At 33.1% G+C, this 23180-nt stretch overlaps 1 protein-coding gene across 1 annotated transcript in view; it reads left to right on the top strand.

Annotated features, from left to right (window-relative positions):
- LOC147068400 (potassium voltage-gated channel protein Shaw-like) overlaps positions 1-23180 on the top strand; it is a 418216-nt gene that overhangs the window by 246687 nt on the left and 148349 nt on the right. Inside the window, exon 5 of the mRNA XM_085952982.1 lies at positions 4713-4922. Within this exon, the coding sequence (XP_085809108.1) occupies positions 4714-4922 (209 nt within the window). The 5' untranslated portion in view covers position 4713. The remainder of the gene's footprint in view (positions 1-4712; positions 4923-23180) is intronic.

The raw sequence follows: 23180 nt of genomic DNA on the forward strand, positions 1-23180 counted from the left end.
TTTTTTTTATAATTTCGGATTCTTCAACCTATAAAAACTTTTAATGATGACTGATACATTTAAAATTAAATGGTACGTATATTTTTTATAATATATTCTATATTCATTCGACAACATCATATTTTGTATTATAAAACATTTACCTATATAAATTTTGATATCCCATTTTGCAAAGTAAAAACAATAGTCCGAATAAACTGAAATAATATTTTGCACACATTTTTAAAGACGTTATAAATAATTTTATTATCATTTGATACATTTAGTTTTTTTTTAAATTTACGACATAAAAAGATGTCTAGAAAATTTATATATCTATACGTTTCAATAAATTAAAAGACTGTTTTTGACAACTTGTTGTTTTTATGTGAACATAATTATTGTGAATTTACTTTCAAAGTCAAGTAACCGTGGATTTCTTAGCATTCATAAAATATAACGTCTAATTTACTTAATTCCTTTCTATCCAATCCTTACTTTTTAGATTGTTCTCATAATATTTTAATTATCATCTTTCAAGTTTTAAATTAGAAGTATGATTTTGGAAGTTTTAATAAATCTTCCAAGATTTCTGATGTTCTACTTTATTTACTTAAACTTTTCGTTAATCGCTAACTCTACAAACTTTAACATAAATATAAACACAGTAAATTATTACTTCAATTATTCTGTAAGCGATTATTTCTCATATTTTTTTATTAATATAATAACTCACATAGTTAAAAGATAATATCGTTGAATGATAGTGAAAATGCAATTAATGAGAGTTATGTAGAATCAATTTAGAATAAAAAAAAACTGACAAGACTTTTATCAAAAATTTAGTTAAGCTCTAAATTAACCTACGCAAGTCAGCCTCCCAGTTTAAACTAATAAATTGTCCTTTGGTTACTTGCATTATATAATATATATTATATTTATTTACATCCATATTTTACCATCACTATAAAGGGTGACTATTGGAACGAGTAGACTGTGGATATCAGAGAAAAAGAACACACTTATCAGGTATGTTTTCGGGCAATTAGGAGATAATACAATATTACTACTGTTGAATAGGTACATACTAATTTGATGAAATTTTAATAACTCAATGGCGACATAAAATTGAGCGATGAGTTTAAATTATGTACACATCCAAAATCATTAGATAAATCGAATTTATTTGTTATTACATAATCTTTATTTATTTATATATTATGTGATTGAATGCCATATAAATTAATATTTTAAATTATCTAATTATTAATTCGTTTTGTCTAGACTGCTCCAAACATCCTGAGGTCACATTACATGAAGTTTATTCACGGAAAATAATTAGACAAATTTATTAAAGACAGATGTCGCGCTGTTGCTTATTTTTTAAACCTTTTTTTATAATACACTCCTACTTAACTGTCCTACATATACGATAGATGTCGTTGGCAAATTAAATTGTTTTTATAAAATAAAGTGATTATATAGGTACGTCAATATGCAATTAAAAATTGTTTTTCTGTAAAAGGTAGGCTTTAAATAATCGCATAGTTAGAAGTCTTTACCACTACTATAATGACCTTTATACAAAAACCTTATTTAGAATTCAAGAAGTTTTTATCCCATTAATTACAATACTATGTATATGTAATAATATTACATTATATACAAAAAAAATATAGTATCTATCTATTTCTTTAGACTTTAGAGTTTAGAGGTATGGTTATAATAATTGTATTAGTGTCATATTCGTCATATTTGCACCTTTTTTTTGGTTCAAAACTGCCAAATAATAATAATATATTAATAAATACTTTTCATCATTTAGTTATTTAGTATGTAGGTTGCGTAGGACTATAAATAACGTGTATACTGCATGTTCTATAATTTACCCCATATTTGAAGTATGACAACTTAGTTTTATTTTTAACACACTCTATAATATAAAATGAAAATAGGCAAAATGTTTATTATGTAAGTAATCTTCAATATTCCCGCTGTTGCAAAAAGATTAATCTATCAAACATTTACATTCAGTCATAGGATATTAATTTTGTTAAATAATGGTAACGTTTATTCTACACCCAATATACAAAATACATTTTTTAATATAAAAGATGCATTTTCGTTATAAAAAGAAAAACAAATTGATTAACTCACCCTCGTTTTGGCATCTTTCATCATTCGATTACGAAAATTGAGTTTTGAATTTGACTAATTGGCCTTTTTATTTATCACGGCTTTTATTTTTTTAATATTATTGAAGTAGTATTTTATAAAATGTATCGTGTATCCATAATTATAAGCTTTAATTTCATAAAACTTTACTTATTAAGTATCAAAAAGACAGTTTAATAATATATCGATAGATTTTCTATATTATATTATTTTGATTTAATTAAATCGTGTATAAATAAGCCACCTTCTACATTAGCGACCAAAATTATTGAATAGCAGAATTTTTACTTCTGAACCCGTAGGTAGCTGATTCGGTTATCTCGTCTGACAAATTCACATGTTGTTTTTTTGTGCTTTTATATCCTTAGTGTGATCCTTAGACTCCTAATAGATTTAGTGGATAGTTTCAACCATTTTTCTTAAAAACAAATCTATTAAGCAAGATTTAAAAATATTCGGTAGCCGGCCAACATATAAGAAAATCCTCATTACAATTTATTGAAACCACGAATTTATCTCTTTTTATCTCACTACAATAGTGTTAACTAACTTTTCCATTGATTAAATAACACAAAATTTATAACTGACATAAATTACTATCATGCCCGACTTAGTCCGTTTAGTGTTTCATTTTTTCTTCGAAGCGGACGAAACTGCTCATAACAGCAAATATGTGCAAGAATTATTATATTATAATGTGCTTTATTTTATCATTTATCTATTGTGTGTTTACTAAGAATCATTTTTTATACATATATAACACTCTGACGCTATAAAATCAGATTCCAAGTAAGTTCAAGCATTATCAATTACTCGTATGGACGCAGGATATAAACATGAGAGCATAGAGATATTTACAGAAACAAACCCACAGTTAAAGTAATAAGTTTAAAAAATAGACGGTCAATACACAGTAATCGCTAGTCAGCAAATTTTTGTCAGCATATAGCTATACTGGATACTTACAGGTCTCAACAACATACTCAGCGGCTTAGATTTTACCGCACTCAATATGTCTAGGAGAAAGATTTAATCCCCATATCGGTGATGTTCACAACATATGTGCTTAAAGCCTAATATGTAGCTGAGGGTATATCACCCAGATGGATATCCGTTACCCCATATGCCTGTCATTTACGGTGCCATATTTGTTCAGGCTCATGGTTCCTTTAAACTAGTTCCTCTCCTAGAATTTAGAAGAACCCACATAATTTTTCTGGCATATAGGTTTATGCATTTATTATATTTTTACCGTGGATATGATTTCACATTTAAAATTGGCACACAGATTTAAAAATAAACTGTAATATTATTTTTGAGCGTTATCAATAATTAAACCTCAAATGACTAGGTACGTCGAAAATTTTCAGTAGCATTTCCACATGTTTATTGTTTCTTCTCATGCGAATTGTAATGAAATCACTGCGCAATGACGTCATACTTTTAACCTATTTTTGTAAAAAAAAATATTACTCCAATAACTACAAAAAGTAAAAAAATATTTTGTTACTGCCATTTTTACACAGGCAATTTTTTGACAAAATTTTGGCCTGTCATTAGTTGAAAATACGATACATTTTTTAAGCCCGACTTTTTATGTATTTTATCCAATTTTATCCGACGGTTTGCCTTGGCCCCTATTTGCTTTGCTGAAACAACGGTACTTTATTCAATTTTCGAGCAAAAAAACTGATGGATTTTTAGATTTCGTTTGATGCTGCGAATCGACGCAGTTTATTGAGATTTTCTAGCGAAATTCAAATATCCTTCTTTATGTTTAACACAAATTTTCACATACCGTATTGAAAAAACGGCCCATTTCTCCTTTGTAGTACCTTCAATTACCAACCAATTTCATTTCATTTCGAGTAGAAACATTGATATTTTTGTACTTTATAAGCCTAACTTTTATTCATTTTAAAATTTTAGCTACATTTTCATATTCCACAGTGTATTATGCTTTTATAAAACTTACTTATTTTATAATATTGTCATACATTTAAAAATTATTTATTATGTTATTTTTTCTTGTTTCTTTTTTATTGTTCTCGTACAGTTTATTGCATAAATAACAAGTTACAATTTTATATATTAAATGAAATATTTAGCATTTAGGTACGAATTTAGGTCGAATTCTGTGTACAATACATTGTTTAATATTATTCTTTCGTTAAGGATATATTGTATTACAGTTATTTCACATATGTGTTCTTCTTATGCAAAGTTAAAATTTAAATTACCATCGTCGCTTCTAATCAGATGATATAAACATACAAAGAGTAAAGAGTTAGACTAATACATTTTTTTAAAGGAATGAATGCTTGCCTCTCATCCAATTTAATGAATATTTGCGCTCTGAATCAACATCCACGTATTTAGAGATCCGCAATCCAACATTACTATACCAAAATGCAATTATCCAGTAGAGAGTAATCACGGTATAGTTTTCTTTGTACTTTTGGTCTTAACTGCCTGCTGTATTAGTTATTTGATTATGGTCATTATATATAAAATTAATAAAATTATTCGAATTCTAATTTAATCATTTTATTTTACAGGATGAATCTAATCAACATGGACGCGGAGAACCGCGTGGTGCTGAATGTGGGCGGGATACGTCACGAGACGTACAAAGCGACGCTGAAGAAGATCCCGGCGACGCGGCTCTCCCGTCTCACCGAAGCCCTCGCCAACTACGACCCTATCCTCAACGAGTACTTCTTCGATCGGCATCCTGGTGTCTTTGCTCAAGTACTCAACTACTATAGGTAATTTTATTTATATATATTCGTTCAACGTATAACACATATAAAAGCGTCATATGATGGGTGGGCGTGGCCACATGGGTTTACCGCTGGCTGTGTAAAGTTAAAATTTTATTTTCCAAAAATGTAAGTATGTTATTTAGATCCAATTAATTGTAAAATATGCTAATTAAATGACTGAAAACAGTTTTGGAGTAAAGCATATATAACATCATGCGTTTCTGAGATATTTGTATCATCATCTTCGATTCTAAAGACCTCTGTGGGGTGGAAGTTGTAAAAAGATTTTTTTTTTACGAAAAATGAATATTAGCCACTTGCTAAACTTATTAGGCCCAGTCTTTTGATGTAAATATACTCGTACATTGAAAACAACATTTTCCAGACCATTTATTCAATCCCGGAACCCACGACATTAGAAGTCTGACGCGAAACCGTTCCGCCATCGTGGGCGCCCAAGAATAAATACCTACGACTCACTCTCGTTGCATCTCTACGCTATTAATAATTCTTTGGTTATATATATATACACATACACACATATAACGGTGTTAAAGCAATCATCAGTTTGTCACTCATTTTCGATATACTGACAGAATTCACAACTAAATGATTTATAATAAAAAATATATGTGGGTACAGACCAGGTACTTTATACACGTAATGACGTAATCACCATTCAGTTTAAAAAAATGTGTTTACTAGTGATTCTATTGATATCAAACCATCAGCAACCGATCCCTTGTGATTAAAATCTGGATAACGTCCTTCATTCCCTTGACTTTGATGATGCAATGAGCAAAGAAAAGTGCCCATCTTCAGATATGACTTACGATAGATTGTTTCATTGTTCTACATTTGAAATGTATCATCTTGATTTAATTAAAACTCTGTTATGATTCTAGATACCTACCTATTAATTCAATTACGAGATATATCTTTTAGCTATCAAAGATTTGATTTTTTAATTTATTAAATATTATTTTTTCAAATTAGGTATCTAGTTTTTTTGTTTTATTTAATTTTTCCAGGTCTTTGTGTGTACGCGTAGTATTATTTATTAAAATAATTTAATTGAAAATCTCTGTAAATATATATAAGTATTATGCGGTTATAATAGATAAAGATAACTGAGATACCATCACCGATATGTTTTTAAAAAGATTCTTTATAGTAACTTTTAAAAGATTTTTAATACTAATTTAATGTAGGTGCCCATTACAAATGTTTTTTTATACTAAAAAAGTTTTAAAGTCAAATTGAAAAGTTTGTTTATACTATCTCCAGTTACTTAAAAGTGATTCGGTGAAAGCTCTCATAAGTTACGATGGATCGTCAAAACTTTAAGTGTACCGGTAAATATTAAACTCACCAAATTGTTTTAATAGATTATTGCCATTTTCAAATTACAGTGAGAAATACAAATATTTTAGTAGTATTTTAATAATACATTATAAATTTAAAACCATTAGCAAAACCAAACTGCCAACTACCTATCATATATTGGTTAAAAGTTTCTTGAAGCTTTCCCTCACTCTAAGTTTATACATATATGCCTTATACAGCCATAAATTTCACTTAAATGTAAAATAAATACATAGTGATTTTTATATATAAATACGCTTTGAACAATATTATATGACATAACTATCCATTTATATTTTAAGAATATTGTCGGTTAATGTACCTATTAAGACATATTTTAAATATACACGCACCAATAAAACATCCAAAATACATAATAATTGTTAGTGATGAGTGCTGTTGCTAATTGTTTCGGTAATTTAATATAATATTGTCCGATCGATAAATTAATCAAATATTAGAATCCATAATATGTCATGCACGTGATAAAATAATGAATACAAATGTTTGTAATAATTATAATCGCGAAATGTCTCTCATATTTGAACTTTATATATCACTTAAACTGGCGTGTAATAATATTACAACCCAATTTTAGTTCCTTAAAATCATATCGTTTGTCGGCATGTGATTTAAATATAATTGTAAATATTTATATTCTTACATATATTATATTAACATGATTATTTTTAATCATAATATAACACTGACTCTTCAAGATGCAACTTTTGCAAATTAAACATCACCAGACGAATCAATAAAAATGAAATGGATAATATGACAGCTATAATAGTATCCAGGTGAAGTTAATATACTATAAACTTATTAAAAACAACAATAATTATCATGGTATAATTTTTCAGTCGACTATTTACATACTTACGTCCTTACTTACCCTGTCAAGGTCAAATAGAGTGGCATAAAATACGCACGAGGTCGTACGATTTCCTTTAGTGCGTCCAGAGCCTTACAAAGTACATGACCGATTGTCTGGAAAAAAAATACTAATTAATAAAAAAAAAAATAGAAATATATCCTACGCATAAAAAATCATACTCATATATTTTTGCAACATATGCGAGTTTAAAGCCGACTTTGCGTGTCAAACATTTCACTCTCCGTAGATTGAGACTATACGGAGAGTCTGTAAATTGGATATATTCTTTAGTACAGGGCAGATATTGTGTAGACTGGTTCATCTTTATTGCAGTACAATTTATGAAGAGTAATGCTAACCTAAGTTACTGTTCATTACTAGAGCCATTGCACAAGTAATAATAGCGAATTAACCATTATTATTGTCGCACACTTCAATAATTCAAATGTATATACAAATATCATAATATACACAAACAGACAAATTCATTAAATGATAATTATTGTAATAAAAACAATTTTTTTAAACTTTGCATTCGCTTTTGTACATATTTATCTACTTGTAGATAGGAAGTTATCTTCAATAATTATTGAGCTTTCGGCCGCCCCTGTATGATGGACACATTGTATTGTATAATTTACAAAAGTTAATTACAACTAAATTTGAAGATAAAAATGTATAAGACAAACTAAGAAATTTGACAGATGACCCAGTAGTGGTCCCAAAGCTTTGCCACTTTTGTTTACTGTTGGGTATACTATTTTTTTGCGGCCATCCAAATATTTACATTTATAATCAGTATATAATTGTACATAACACCTTTCTTCGGGGATTATCCGGAGTGCATCCCATCCCAACCGCGTAAAACTCACCTTTGCCATTAGATACAATATCAACATGTACTGACTCATCTCAACACACGGGCTCAAACGTCTCAGCTTATATTTTGAAAATCAATGTTTCCGCATAAGCTTGAAGTTAGTACAACCGCGTCATGAATCGCTTATGTGGTAGTTTCTACATTTTATTGTGTTATTGTTGATTGATATCAATCGATTATTATTTTTAATTTGTTTTCATAATTGAGAGATTCAATTTTATTACCACAATCATTGCAAAAATATCATCAGATAAAATCCATCGACATTTTTTCGTATTCCACGAATTGGGAAACCGAATTATGTGCATGTTTCATATGAAATGCCATAAATTGTGCTCTTTTATTGGATTCGTTCACGTATTTAATTAAAATTCAAATTACTTTTTTCGGCAAACACCGTTAAATGTGTGCCTACGTAACGAGAGGGTGTTTTTCTTTCTTGTTTTCCAAAACACGACCGTCCAGTGGTTAAAACTGAAATGGTACATATCTCCCCATTATTTTTCTTTGATTCAAAATAATTGGATTATTATGATCCATCTTTTTTATTGCAATAAACGCAATTTGTTTTTCTACTTTAAAAATACATTCTTTTTAAATTGGATTAGCATATTATTGTGTATTCGAAAAACTTTTTCTTTTGTTTATATTTCAAAAACGACTATGACAGATATTTATTTCCATTGTATTTTATCTTTTTTATGGCTATGATATTTTAAAGATGACAAAAATTATGACATAATAGTATCTAACGTACAAATAATCATCATTTTCATCGGAAGGGGTTTATCTACTACTGGCTAAATGTTTTTTAGCTTATTTCACCTTTTTCGGATCCTAATTCTTGATTTCAACGTACTACTATAATTATTTAAAGTATCAGCAAACAACAATATTATTTACCAATGTAATTGTTTATTAGAAAAATAAACACTAAAGGTTCAAATACATTAAGATGCATGTCGCATACTGTCGCATACTATCACGGCGACAAATTTAGTTTAGTTATGTTTTTGTCAGTCTTACTATATTTTAAACGATCGCTATCTTTATAAATTTAATGATGGAGAGTGCCAACTTTAACATATTAGTATATTGAATTATTATTCATGCTAATTTTAATTAATTTCAACAGTTTCTATGTGTGCGTAAATTTAAATTACTTGCGATATTGCGTCTATAGATAATATTTTGAACGTAACACAACCTGCAAACCATAGACAATAGATAATAATTTAATATAAAATCTATAGAGAAAACCACTAAAAACAAAGAACAGGCGATTTTGAAATCAGTCGAAAGTGTGTAGGCATGTAGAAAATGATAAAAAACATTCATAATGAATCATGCGGGTGTCAATGCAGCGTGAAGTGACTTCATTGTTGTTCTGGTGATTTCTGCAGATTTTGCTAACAAAATGTGTTACGGTATGGGAGCATCAGTCTGATAACATTTTAAACACCAAGAAAAACGATATTACACACTTTTCCCCTTAGCGGCAGCTTACTGTGACGTGACAGCACATAGCGTGATCATAATATATTTGAACCTTTAGTGAGATACGTATTTTTTTCTTACTTATTTTCACAATTATATGTATAACATAACAACAATGGTTTTGTTCTTTGAACATTCTCATTTGGATCAATTGAATCAAAACTAGATAGATGAAACGAGGTATAATTACGAAAAATAACTACCATGATTAAGTTTTTAATAAATAATAACATCACAATATTATTAAATAGTTTTATTTCTACTCTTTCACTGATATGTTCTAGTCATTTTTAACCCCATTATTCACCGCAATTTTACGGAGGCAAAATAAGTAATTTTTTGCAATAAAGTTTATTTATAATATACAATTTTTCATTATAAAAATAGTTCATAGTCTCTCTTCAGCGTTTGAAAATGAAATAAATTTTCAAATTTTTCATATTATCATACGCCATTTCATTCAGTGACACATATTGTTATTATGACTAATGGTGCGTTCTGAATATTCGCTTTTTCCAGCGTAAGCTTTTCTTGTTATAATCAAAATAATAAGGCGCTTCGAGCTCGTACATAGATATGTATCCTCTTTGACGTATGTGATTGCATTGCGTATCTTCTTTGACATAGGTGATTACAATATGATATAAGAAAAGCGAGTTTACATTTTGTAGAAATATCACGTATTCTCTAAATCATTCCGTCACTGACTGGAGTTAAAATAAATAATTTCTTTTTAATAAATACGCATTCCTTTGGTCTTGAAACAGAGTGTTTTTAAGAGTGAACTTCCTTTATGCATGATAGAAAATTCGAATAAGCTTTGTCACAAAAGATGTCATGATCTTATTCGCTAATAACTTAAAAACTACTGATGAAACATCCAATACTAATTTAACAGAGTCAAATATCTTAAAAGGTTCTAATGTTATAAAATAAAACTACCCTTGCCAAACGTATTCAGATAGCAGAGGTGGAATGATGAGATGAAATTTGAGCAGGAAAACACTTGTTTACTTAAAACCGTAGTCGAATAATGTACGTGTACCAATTTATCGCGAGTACGTCAAGTATTCAGATAGTAGCGGTGGAATTGTGAGGCGGGGCGTAGAGTGGCGTGCATCTAGTTCTACAACATTATCTATCTCACGGTTATCTCGATTTTGGAATATGTACAAATGGAAGCTGCCTCGTTCACACCGCACCACGCATTCGCACACATTTCTTGTTTATTCTGCTATATTTGGGTTTACTATGTTTACAGCTCTTTCAGGCTCTAAAGCCACACTGAGAATGATCAAAGTATGACAATGAGCGTGTACTCCTAATTCACTGTACCCGTAATCACTCCAGAAGAAGACTTGCTTTTCCCTCCACCACCCGCCACGTCTCCACACCCGTTATGCAGGCGTATACCGTGGCGTAACGAACGATAGGCGCTGTTCAAATTTTTGCCGAAAGTGTCCCAGGAGCAACTTCCGAAGACCTTGGTTGGCGTGCACTAGAGTGTGCGTGATCCTTAATTCCATATAATGTATTACGGTCAATTCTCGATGAGAAAAGACTTTCTCGCTCGCCGTAGTATAATGCCGCAAACTTTTTAAAAGCTGAGAAATTTTCTCTCGTAGATGCCAAGTCGCAATGGCCGACCGGTCCAACTGAGGGTCGAACCGACTTGAGAAGCTCTTCCCTTTCAACCGACATATGGGGACACTCCCAGAGGATGTGATCGGCATCCTGCAATTCGCCACATAAGCAAGTCGGAGATTCTATTAGGCCACGCTGACAGAGCTTGAAGGCAAAACCACCGTGTCCGGTTAAGAACTGAGAAGTGCAATGGTCTGGAGTCAATCTTCATGCGCCACTTTATATTAGAAAAAAACAAATACGTTTGTCTGCCCTTGGAATAAGTGGTCCATCGCCCCTGCCACACACGCAGCGTCGTGTCATACGCCAGGTCGCGTACAATAACTTTTCGAGCGCACCGGCTCATGGATCCAAGACCTAAAAGCGGCGATATAAAGATACCGCCAACCTCCGCCCCCAGACCTCCGAGCAAGGCGGTCGTGGCACCACGGACTTGAATGTGCAGGTCTAACGGAAGCACTCCAGCAAGGACAGGCAACGTGTTGGTAGAAGTAGTCTTATAAGCCTTGGTGAGGGCAAGTAATGCTGAGCGTTGACCGCTGACAAGAGTTTTCCGGATGGACAATAACTTACATCTATGATACCACGTGCTGGCGGCATATCCAGCGATACTCATAAAGATTGCATCATAAGCTATTTTAAGAGATCTGAACTTAAGACCCCAATTACTTCCAGTAAGCCAGGAGACCCGATGGTAAGCTGCTTTAGCTTTAGCCACCGAAGTTTTGGCGTGGTGCAAAAATGATAATTTGTCATCCAATAAAATGCCTAGATATGTAACCTTATCTTTGACTTTAACTAAAGTACTACCCATACGGATGGTGGGCGACCTTGAAGTGAGGTTGGTTGCTCCCTTGAGGAGGATGGATTCTGTTTTATCCGGAGCAAATGTGAGTTTGTTAGTAAAACCCCAGGTCATAATGGTTGCCAAAGCCTCGTTAGCAGCTAGCTCAAGACCATTGCGGCTGTTCGCACTCACAAGGAGAAGCGCGTCATCCGCATAGGCAATAATACTACAGTCGTTTGGAAGCGTGATTGACAGGAGGTCATCAAAAAGGATATTCCATAGAAGGGGTCCAAGAACTGATCCCTGGGGACACCCCATTGTGGATTTCCTAGATATTATTGTAATGCCAGTATCATATAATATAGATCTGTCACTGAAATAATTTTGGATTAGTGCATATATGTCTCCCGGTACACGTTTTAATCGAAGTTTACACAATATTAATGGCCAACAGGCACTGTCGAAGGTACCCGCTATGTCTAAAAGAATGTCTAGTACGTATTTACTTGTTGCTGTTTCAGTGTAGTTGATAACTTTTCGAATCGCATCCTCAGTGGATTTACCCGGCCTGAAGCCAAATTGGTTTGGGGAGAGTGGTGCAGTCTCTGCGAGGTGAGTCTCAAGTCGTGTGCACATAAGACGCTCCATCACCTTGCTGAATGTAGGCAAGAGTGTCAGAGGGCGGTAGGCCTTAGGGTCAGAGGGAGGGCGACTGCCGGCTTTAGGGATTATCCTAAGTATTCCTTTTTTCCAGCAATCCGGAAAAATACCACTAGAAAAGCATTCGGAAAAAAGAGACGTTATTTCTGGCGCTACAACTGCCCAAACATGCTTGGCCATCAAATTGTCAATATAATCATGGCCAGGTGCTTTCCCAGCGAGAAGGCTTTGAAAAATGCCACCGATTTCATGCTCGGATGGCAATGGCGAAGAGGTGACTTGATATGGGAGCGCTGCTACAATACGGGCTTGCTGAAGAATCGTATCATCCGTGGAAGGATCATCCTGTGGTGTGAGGGCATCAAGTAAAAGCGTGGCTGTTTCAAGCTGCGTACTGGTGAATCCACGACCTAGAGGTCGCTCAATGCCACTAACGATCTTAGTTGGACGAAGTCCAATCTTAATCGCGCGATACGGTGGACCCCAGGGGCCCGATCTACCCTCAGTAGTGACAAAGTCGCGCCAGTGATCCTTTTTTGCTTGGAGAATGGCGTCCTTGTATTTACGTCTGGTACGTCTGTGTGCTGAAGCCAGCAGTTCAGTGGTATGCGGTGGTAGTCTGGAGCAGTGCGCAGATTAGAGTGACCGCCTAGCTTTTTTGTTGAGTGCTCGGAGATCAGAGATGTGTTCCGTCCACCAGGCTGGTAGGCCTAGAGGTTTGGGATTGCAACGACCCAAAGAGGATTCTGCAGCATTAATAATGATGTCAGACAGCCGTGAAGCGGCCATTTGAGCATTGGGAAGAGGTTTCCTGGAAGCTCTATCTAGTTTTCTAGTGATGATACTTTCGAAATTTTCCCAGTCCCCATGTTTCGATCGAAATCGTCGTGCAAGTCCTGGGGATGCGACAGATATACCAACCGGTGTGGAGCACATATCAAGCGTAAATGTTAACAATTTGTGATCGCTAATGGAGGAGTCTTCTTCCACCCGCCAGTCACTGATTCGACTGAGGGTTCGGCCAGACAACAGCGTAATGTCAATATGAGAACTCCCTTGCCTCATTACGAAAGTAGACGGGCTGTTAGCGTTGTTGATGATCGAGAGATTGCGCTCTGCTATCAGTTTTTCGATATATACGCCGCCACCCGTGGGATGGTCAACAGGTGCCCAAAGTGGAGACTGTGAGTTAGCGTCGGCATCAATGACGACGTCTCTGTTGCTGATATCGCGAAGTATTGCACCTAGCAGCATGGCCATTTCTTCCGTCGGACTCATATGGTTGAAATACATTGAGATTGCTATAACTGCACTCCCTCCAGGGGCGGTGATTTCAGCACACGCAATATATTCATTTAAAAGGTGGGAGAGGTGGAGTACCCCTAACTGAGGGTCAGCAACAAAGATACAGGCTTTGGATGAAGGGGAGGCACTGACGACACGGCCGAAACCAAACCCATTTTAGAGCACCAGCGATATGGTTCTTGCACAAGCGCTACATCCAGGCCCTTTTTGAGCATTAAGGTCTCCAACTCCAGTGTACTGACCTTTCCCTTGCCCACATTTAGTTGAGCAAAGCAAATCATTGTAATTCATAGTCTGTCATTGCCTGTTCTCGTTCCTCCGCATACAGACGAGCTGGGCAAGAAGTACTGTGAGTCGGATGATCATTTTGACGTTTATGGCGGTTGCAAGCGACACATTTTGTAGCAATCTTTTTTCCGGGACAGTCTGTGCGATCGTGACCTGCCTCAGTATAGTGAGCACATGTTGAAACCTTGGCGGAACACAGTTTTGCCATATGTCCGTACAAGTGGCAATTAGAACATTTTATAACCCCCAGAAAGTCTTGGACTGGGTAAGATTCCCATCCCATGAAGAGACGATCATCAGCAATCAAGGCATGCCTTACAATGGGTGGGACAAATGCAATAAAATGGCATTTCAGAAAGGCCCGATTTGTCTTTTGTGGACTTGAATATTGCTTCCTGGAGCTCTTTTTCGGTTGTTGTCGCCGGCAAGTAAAATAAAATTACTCGGGGTTTCTTGCGTCCGGCGATTTCAGCGCGCAGGCCAGCCTTGGCAATACTAGGGGCATTGAGTAGGCGTTTTGCCTCAACTTCTGTCCGGGGATGGCCAATAATTCCACCATTTCTAATTTTGCGGATTCCTGTGATCTGAACGCCCAGAGCTAGGGGGGCAACAGTAGATTTTAAAATTTAAAATAGTCTTAGTCGATATTGAGGTTTTGTTGCCCTCCGTCGTAAGGAAGAATAAAACACCCGGACGAGCCTGGTGTTGGCTAGGTGGTGGTGGAGCTAAAGGAGGCACTTAACGTCGGCTGACTACCGTTGACCAGGTCGGGATGGTTAATTGAGGCGTCAACTGGTGCTTTGTGTGAATATTTAAAGTCTTGAGGACTTCGATCTCCGCACACGAGGCTGTAATTGCTTTGGTTTTTTCTGAGAGCAAATCCTACATTAATTCCATCCGAAGGCTCCGGTTTTCTAATTCTATTCCTCGGGAGGCTGCTAGGTGTTCTGCTATTAAAAGGTTCGCGTTTATGTCTCCGAGAGCCAATGCCTAGTGTTGCTTGGTATACTTGCTCGTACATTAATTTAGGAGCAGCCTTTGAATTGAGCGCCTCTTGAATGGCCTTCAAATGGGTTATTGCTGTAGTATTTTTACCTGTATGACCTGGTGGGGGAGTGATGCAATCTAGCAGAGCTGACTGTATAGTGGTTGATGGGACTAGGACATCAGAGTCTGCTGGGGAATCCCGATGTATTTTGTATGAGTCTTCATCAGTCCCAGGTTTCCTGGAACGTAGAATCTTCTTTTTGGGAAGTTCCGAAGGTACGCTCTCCATACTCCCAACCACCTTTTGGGCCAAACTGGTGCTTGGCCCAGGATCAGGTGGTGTCCGTTACATCGCTGAGCGAAATTATTTGTACTTAAGAAACAATGACTGCACAAACAACATATATTAAAATAAGAAATATTAATAATTATTATTATAATGTCAAATAACACACACAAATATTTAAATAAACACAAGTAATTATTCTATTATACTGTTATGATAACTATGTATTCTGTGAAACTCATTTACCACGTAAACGTCAGTTCATTTAATAAATATTACTATTTTTTAAATATTGCCCCAAGTAATGCCACTTAAGTCGTATTTAACCAAGTTATTTCTTTTTTTTAATGTGACATCGATTATATAATCCTTTGTTCTTGCTTGTTTAAGACTTTAATCTTAAAATATTATACGAAGCTATTCATTTTTTGTCACCATTTTTACTATAGTTGAAACAAATGAACTCTATAATAGTGTAGGAAGCAACAGCAGAATGTTTACGAGTACTATTTTCTCAACACTTATATTATTATGTAGGTAAATATAGAAAGGAGAATGCGTAGAATATTACCATCGTGATATTAATTTATTGTTAAAAATAAAAATATGATTATTTTACCAAGCAAACAGAATTCTAACATTATACTTCTTAACAATAGAACAAATGTCAGTCTATTTGTCAAAGGTGACAGCTTTTAAATCTACTGATTTCAAATTATTAAGCTCAATGCATATTAATAAATTCCATAACTTGTGGATTATTATTAGGTACATAAAACATCACATAGATGGCATAGTTTTTTCTAATAATTTTCAACCCTACTTCATTAAAAAAAATCTACATTTATCATTGAACGTGATAAAATTCTATTTAGAGAACGACCTTTACAAGTTGTTGTTGAGTTGTAATGTCGTATTAGCGACGATTTAGTTATAAATTCTATTCGTAGACAACTTATATTGGTCCTTTTATTTCATTAAACATAAAATAATTTCTAATATTTTTGTGGGCATAAATAAATATATAAATAAATACATAAAATAAATAAATACATAAAGTATTAAATAGTATAACAACGGCGACGGCCGAAGGGCTTACGCGTCGGCTTATATTGGCGTGGGTCCTAAGGTCAAATTCTTGTTTTTCAACATCATTTTTCAATATGTTTTTGGAGTCTAAGTATGGATCTAATAGGTTGAGCAAACGGTAAACATCTATTTTTTGCCAAAACAAAAATCTGTTAATACATAACTCCACTCCGCGGAGGCCTATAAAATGATCTTCTTAGGATCGGACATGGTCAAAAAAGTATACTCATCGATATATTATATTATTATATATTATTTATCACCCACTAACAACAGCTACCTGCGGACTACAGGTATCATGATGTCTGTATGGGACGTCCACTACTATACCGGTCCTCGTCGTTTCTACCGTAGACCTCTTCATTTTACCCATCCCCAGATACTCTCTCTTGGTGATGCTCTTTGGTTCTAGCGATAAACGACTAGCCGGTATCTATAATCACCGGTAGGATACTCACGTAGCAATCGATTCGACATGACGCATTCACGAGTAGTTACTGTATGCGCGTGGCTTTAGTTTTTTTAGTGTCCTCGATAATAATATATTATGTAACATATATAATTTAGAAAAACACTTTCTGAGAGCATATAATATTATAACCAATAGAAAAAATCTTTTTGAAAAAAAGTAAGCCAACCCGACGGGCAATCGAACTCCGTATCTCCCAGGTTTACGCCCTGATCCGTTGCATTACCACTATGCAACGAGGTGACATACTAATTGCGACAAATTTTAACTATTGGTCAATTTTAATACCTACTCATCAGTGCACTTCCAAATCAAGCTACTTTGGCAATCGATTTGTGTTGCTCTCAGAAAGTGTTTTTCTAAATTATATATGTTCAATAATCAGAATGATATATTCTTAAATCTTGTGAATTATTCGTTGAATAAAAGAAATAGTTAATTATAAATTATTATATGTATGGAAGCTTTAAATTGTCATTGTAATCAACACCAATCATGGGAATAAATCAATTTAAATTAGCAACTTCACTGAATTCCATTTAACTCATATGACAGAGTTGATCAGTATTGTATTTCAATTAAACAATTCACCGATTATCGACAAGCCTATCTCAACCAAAGTTATATTACAATACTTAATAGGAATAGACGACTACGTACCATTAATCGGCAGTATCATTAATAATTTACTGTGATAATGAATATATTTCAATATTAACAGATTCATCAATCTATTTAAATTTTATAATATTAATTACTTATCTTCACGGCATCCATAAAACGGTGATATGTAAATTGTACGCAAAACATTTCACCGTCGCACAGTTCGCCGTCTGCTTTCTTATTGGAAAGAGATGACCGTATACAATACGGTCTGCAATTTTATTAGATTCAATGTGAACATTAATTCAATTTTCATAGCTGATTTTAGCAAAATTCATGAATTCAAGAATAAAAGCCTAACCTAACCTAACAAATAATCCAGTATATCGGCTATTTTCAAAATTTCTTTTCTGCTGGCTTCCTGTAAAGCGTAAACCTACAAGAACCGTGTTTTAGTTAAACATGAATTTTATGTCAGTACTATGATCCAAATAGGTTGGACGGTCTTTAATATACGGCCATATATTTCCGATAGAACATTTCACGGTGAAGCGTGATACGGCGAACTGCATACGTACAAGTTTTCAGACACGCCATAAAACAACAGTATTATAATAATTTCATTAACTTCACTAGCATGAACTACTATAAAAAAATCACAAAATTTGCATTTAATGCAAATCTGTATTTATAACATTTTAATTAAATTACTAATAATTTCTTCATTCTCTTATTTGATTATTCTTTATTCTCAAAATCTAGCATAACAATACTATGATGATAATTAAGGTCAAATTGAATTTATTTTGTTTTATTTTTTTATTTACTTAATATTCGTTCAACACCAGCCACATTATGTGTCAAGTAAACAAATACATTGTTATAAACTGATTTATGTGCGTTATTTTTAGTCTGTATAATTATCTGTAACTGATTCGTATAATAATGATTGTATTCATTGAAAACAAAATATAATATGAGATTAACAGTAAGACCACTTGTCAATTAAAATTATTGAATAGAAAGTGTCAATATGTAAGCTGAAATATTATTAGAAATCCATATTAGGTATATAATATATTATTTCAAAAACATTTTCGATTTCAATAAACTCGATCTATTAAACTAAAATAAAAATTTTAATAATCTTACATATTTTTAAATATATTTTTTTAGCACTAATCACTACATCGATTGTATGTTTTTTATTTTGTTTTCATCAACTTAAGAAATTTTGATCACGAAAATGCTAATTTCTGAAAATTAACTGAATTAACTGAAAGTTGAAATAATCCAATTGCACGAATAAAAAATATCCAGTATTTATTTTATACTCGTATTTACCATGTCTAATTAATTTAAATAATACAAATATAAATTTCTGAAACCAATTTTATTGTGCGCTCATTTGTAAAGCGATAATTAATCCGATATAGCTATTGGATGCGTTTTATATAAATAAAGAATGTTTTCGATTAAAATATTCGCGGGCATATTAATTATCAGTAGCAAAATATATATCATCTCATATCTATAAATGCAGAATATAGTTTATGAGCGGTAAATATACTATTGTATATAAAAAAAATATCGGTGTGTGTACTTATGTACGCGCGTTAGAAGCTATACATCTTTGGCGTAACAAAACAAAAACAAAACTTGTGATAACCTAGATTGTTCGACTAGCTCTTAATTATCTTGTTAAATAACACACTCAAGAAAAAGGGCCGCTTATTGGAACGCCGTTGATTTATTTCTATACACTTTAACTCATATTACTAAATTATATAATTATTTATCATTGTTTTTATTTTTAAAGTAACAACTGCCACTATGACATTTAATAGTTTGTTTACATAAGGAATTGCAAATGGCCCACAATAATAAATTCGCTGCCTAGCAACGGAACAATTTTAAAATATATACTGTACAATAGTCACGATTGCAGTATCATTCTGTGGCGTAATGGTACAGTGTTCGGCTGATAACTGAACAATCGGTGGTTCGAATCCAATCGAGTGTGGTTTTATGTGTTACATGTCACACGCCAAAAATACACTCTGATCTGTTTTTTCAAACGCGCCTAAAGAATTATAACTTCAAAAAACTTTTTATATACTACAACTGAAATTAATTAAGAACTACCATATTATACATACATATCTAAAGCATACAAAATATATTCGACTTTGTTTAGGAAAAAGGGCGTAACCCTCGATTTTTCGAAAAGTGCTTTTATTAGATATTAACAATGTATACAACTAAATACACGTTTTATAAAAAGGAAGTAAGCCGCAAATGCCGAATTATTATCTACATTCAGATTTTAGTTGAGCTTTAATTAAAATTTAATTTAAGGAAAAAAACATTTACCCTCAATTTTAATGATTTTTCTGTAATAACTTCTTTAATTATTAGTAGATCGAAAATATATTACACTAAATCATCAATCATCATGCACCCAATGTCTAAGCCTATTTTTTTTTAAATATTAAACCAAAATCGTCAAAAAACGTTTTTTTCCCCTCCTGTAAAATTTGTTCTGTGAGGGAGGGTTACGCCCTTTTTCCTAAACACGGTCGTATTCTATGTATGACTATATAAATCTCTGCTATGTTAAAAATAAATAAAATTATATATTATGTCAGTATAAAATTTATATTCCTAGATGAAAACATTCCCGATCATACAAGTATAAATCCGGAAAATTCGCATCAAAAATATACGCTCGTAACCAAACATTCAATTGAGTTAAAACAACTCACATTGTAGCAGGGTACACAATGTAGGAGACAGGCAACATCCCAAGTAGTATCCCGATGGCTTGGCTTATTTAAGGAGCAACTTAGTGTTGGAGCTCTATGGCTTGTATTACCTTGGTAAACGAAGAGCATTTTTACGATCCTCTTCTCTGCGGTGTAATGCAATTTAAAAAAAACATTTCCCTCTTTTTTCGTGTGACTTTGTTAAAGGTGTTTTATGTGGTACAGACCGCTTTAAGTACGTTCGGATTTACTTTTGCGGTGCTTAACTGTTTATTATGAGGCTTATTTCTAGCATCTTTGGAAGAATAGTAGTCATCTTGGACTATTAGGTATGTTATTAGTGTGCTGTTAATAAAATTACAAATACGTTTCAGGTTTCATGTTCATCTTTCTTTCTTAAATTTGCTGTCATTGTTTTAATAACTATCTTTCTATTTTCTACTTTTATCTTTATGTTTTAGATTAGGTTTATTTATTATAATGTTTAAACTACTTGTAAAATATGCTTACAAAGGTAAGTAGATAAACATTATTTAACGCAACTTGCCTACGTACATAAAAACTAACACAGCTAATCTGCCTAAATACCCTTTTAGGACTTACTTTCTTTTGACGTCTGTTAGGGTATTTCACCGGTAGTGTATAGGCCACGAAGTCGATTTACACTCACAGACTTTTGTAAAATGACTTATTTCAAAACCAAGTAGGTACGAAATCTATAATAATTTTACCGTAAGTAGTGTAATTGGTTTAAGGTTTTCTTTACGTCGACATACTCATTTTTATGTAGCTTATGTATTTTAAAACATAAGTTTGGAAAATATAATTTTAGTTAACACGGTAAAATAATTATATCAATGGTTAATTTATACTTAAACATGCAATAAAAATAAAATGAATTGATTATTCTAAAATAAACATTTCATTAATATGATAATATTAAACACTTCACAAAGATAGTGTTAATAGTCAACTTTTAGTAAAAAGAACATTGCACTATATAAAATAAACCAAATTTTATTGTACTTAATCAAAATAATTAACAGTTTCATCCACTCAAATCAAGTATTATAGTCAACACAGTTTAAGGTTAAACCCTGCTACTAGTTTTGATATGGGCATATATAGTAATATACAGTAATATAGACTATATTACAATCTATAGTACCTACTTATATACTACATATTTCATTTATTTTTACTAAAAAAATGTTCCTCGTAGTCACAAATGAGTATCATGACAAATTTGATCTACTTACAAAATCTGGATGAGTTTTCTCAATCTTTTAATTTTATCTGCAATCATTATAGCCAAAGGCGCGTTTCCCTATGCAACATGACGCAACAGATTCATCAGAAAAATTTATTAAAAGGGGGCTTCCGAAAATTTAAAACATGCTACTCAGTTATTAAATTATATTGAATTTTAAAAAAAGGTGTATATTTCTTACAAACTGTTAAAAAACCCCTCCATAAAAAAGGGATTCTAATAGCTCTTGATTGAAAGTAAATATAGTTTAATTAAATAGGTAGATACGAAAAGTGTACAATACAAAAAAATGCGCCCTCTATGTAAATTTATATCTTTGAAATCGATTTCTTTTTAATTAATTTGTAGGTACGAGTATTTAGGTAGGTATATACGAATGCACCTATAAATATTAAGCAATTATAAGAGATTATAAAAATTAAAGATTGTTTCAATGCATTGATTTATTTGGAAAAATTAAATTAAATTGTTCATTTTTTTATCATAGGGGCTTCAAAATCAGTCAGTGCGTCGGGCCTTTATGTCACTAAACGCGCCAGTGATTGTAGTATATGCTATAGTTCTTCTTATTCGTGATACGTTTTCATTTTGCCTCTTTATCTTGATACACTGCTCAAAGCAATTAACCTTTTGAGGTTTTTTTGTGCTACAACGAATATCGTAATAAAATAATCGCATAATCGCGGCTTAAGCGTTGGCCTATAGTGTCCCAGGTTCGAATCCTGGGTCTGGCAATTACACATATTGTTTTTCAATTTATGCATGAGTCAGAGTATGGACCTAATAGGTTGAGCAAGTGACTGACATCCATTTCTCGTAAAAACAAAAATCTGTTAAGACAAATCTCTACTCTGTGGAGGCCCATAAATGATCCTTTTAGGATCGGACATGGTTTAAAAAAAAAAAAAAGATAGACGACAATATTTCACTGAGGCTCTGTTTCTGCTGTATTTGATGCATATATCACCAGCATTATATTATTATGGTTAATTAACAAAATATTTTCACTGAAATCGAGAATCAAAATCGACGCAAAAAGATCGGTTTCCAACATGATTATCCGGCCGGAAGTGAAGGACAATCTGGGTCTCATAATACTTTCAAAATGCAGATATTGCCGGAGAGACTTAACTATTACTGGTTGCGCTTTTTAGAACGGAACGGGAATGATTCGGATGCTGGGGGTGGTTATATCAAGGATGCCAGGCACTAACGTTTAATGATGATGAGGCTGGCTCCGTGGTCTGGTTCTCACTTAATAGCACTACCATTCTCGCGCGATAACTGCTTATTGAGTCATTCTGTGGGCGGCCATTGACGGTCAAAACTAGACGAAATAACGTCGTAATGTTTTACAGGTTATAGGTGTTTACACTCACGCGGTTGAAGAATGAAAGAAGGATAATGATTCTAGGTGAATAAGATATTTATATTGTATTAGAGCCGCTATAATTGGCCCAACCAAGTACCAATGGATGTGAAAACGAAT

Source organism: Rhyacophila brunnea, unplaced genomic scaffold, assembly GCF_057557595.1.
Source record: "Rhyacophila brunnea isolate RB1 unplaced genomic scaffold, BYU_Rbru_1.0 scaffold_3, whole genome shotgun sequence".
Lineage (NCBI taxonomy): Eukaryota > Metazoa > Arthropoda > Insecta > Trichoptera > Rhyacophilidae > Rhyacophila > Rhyacophila brunnea.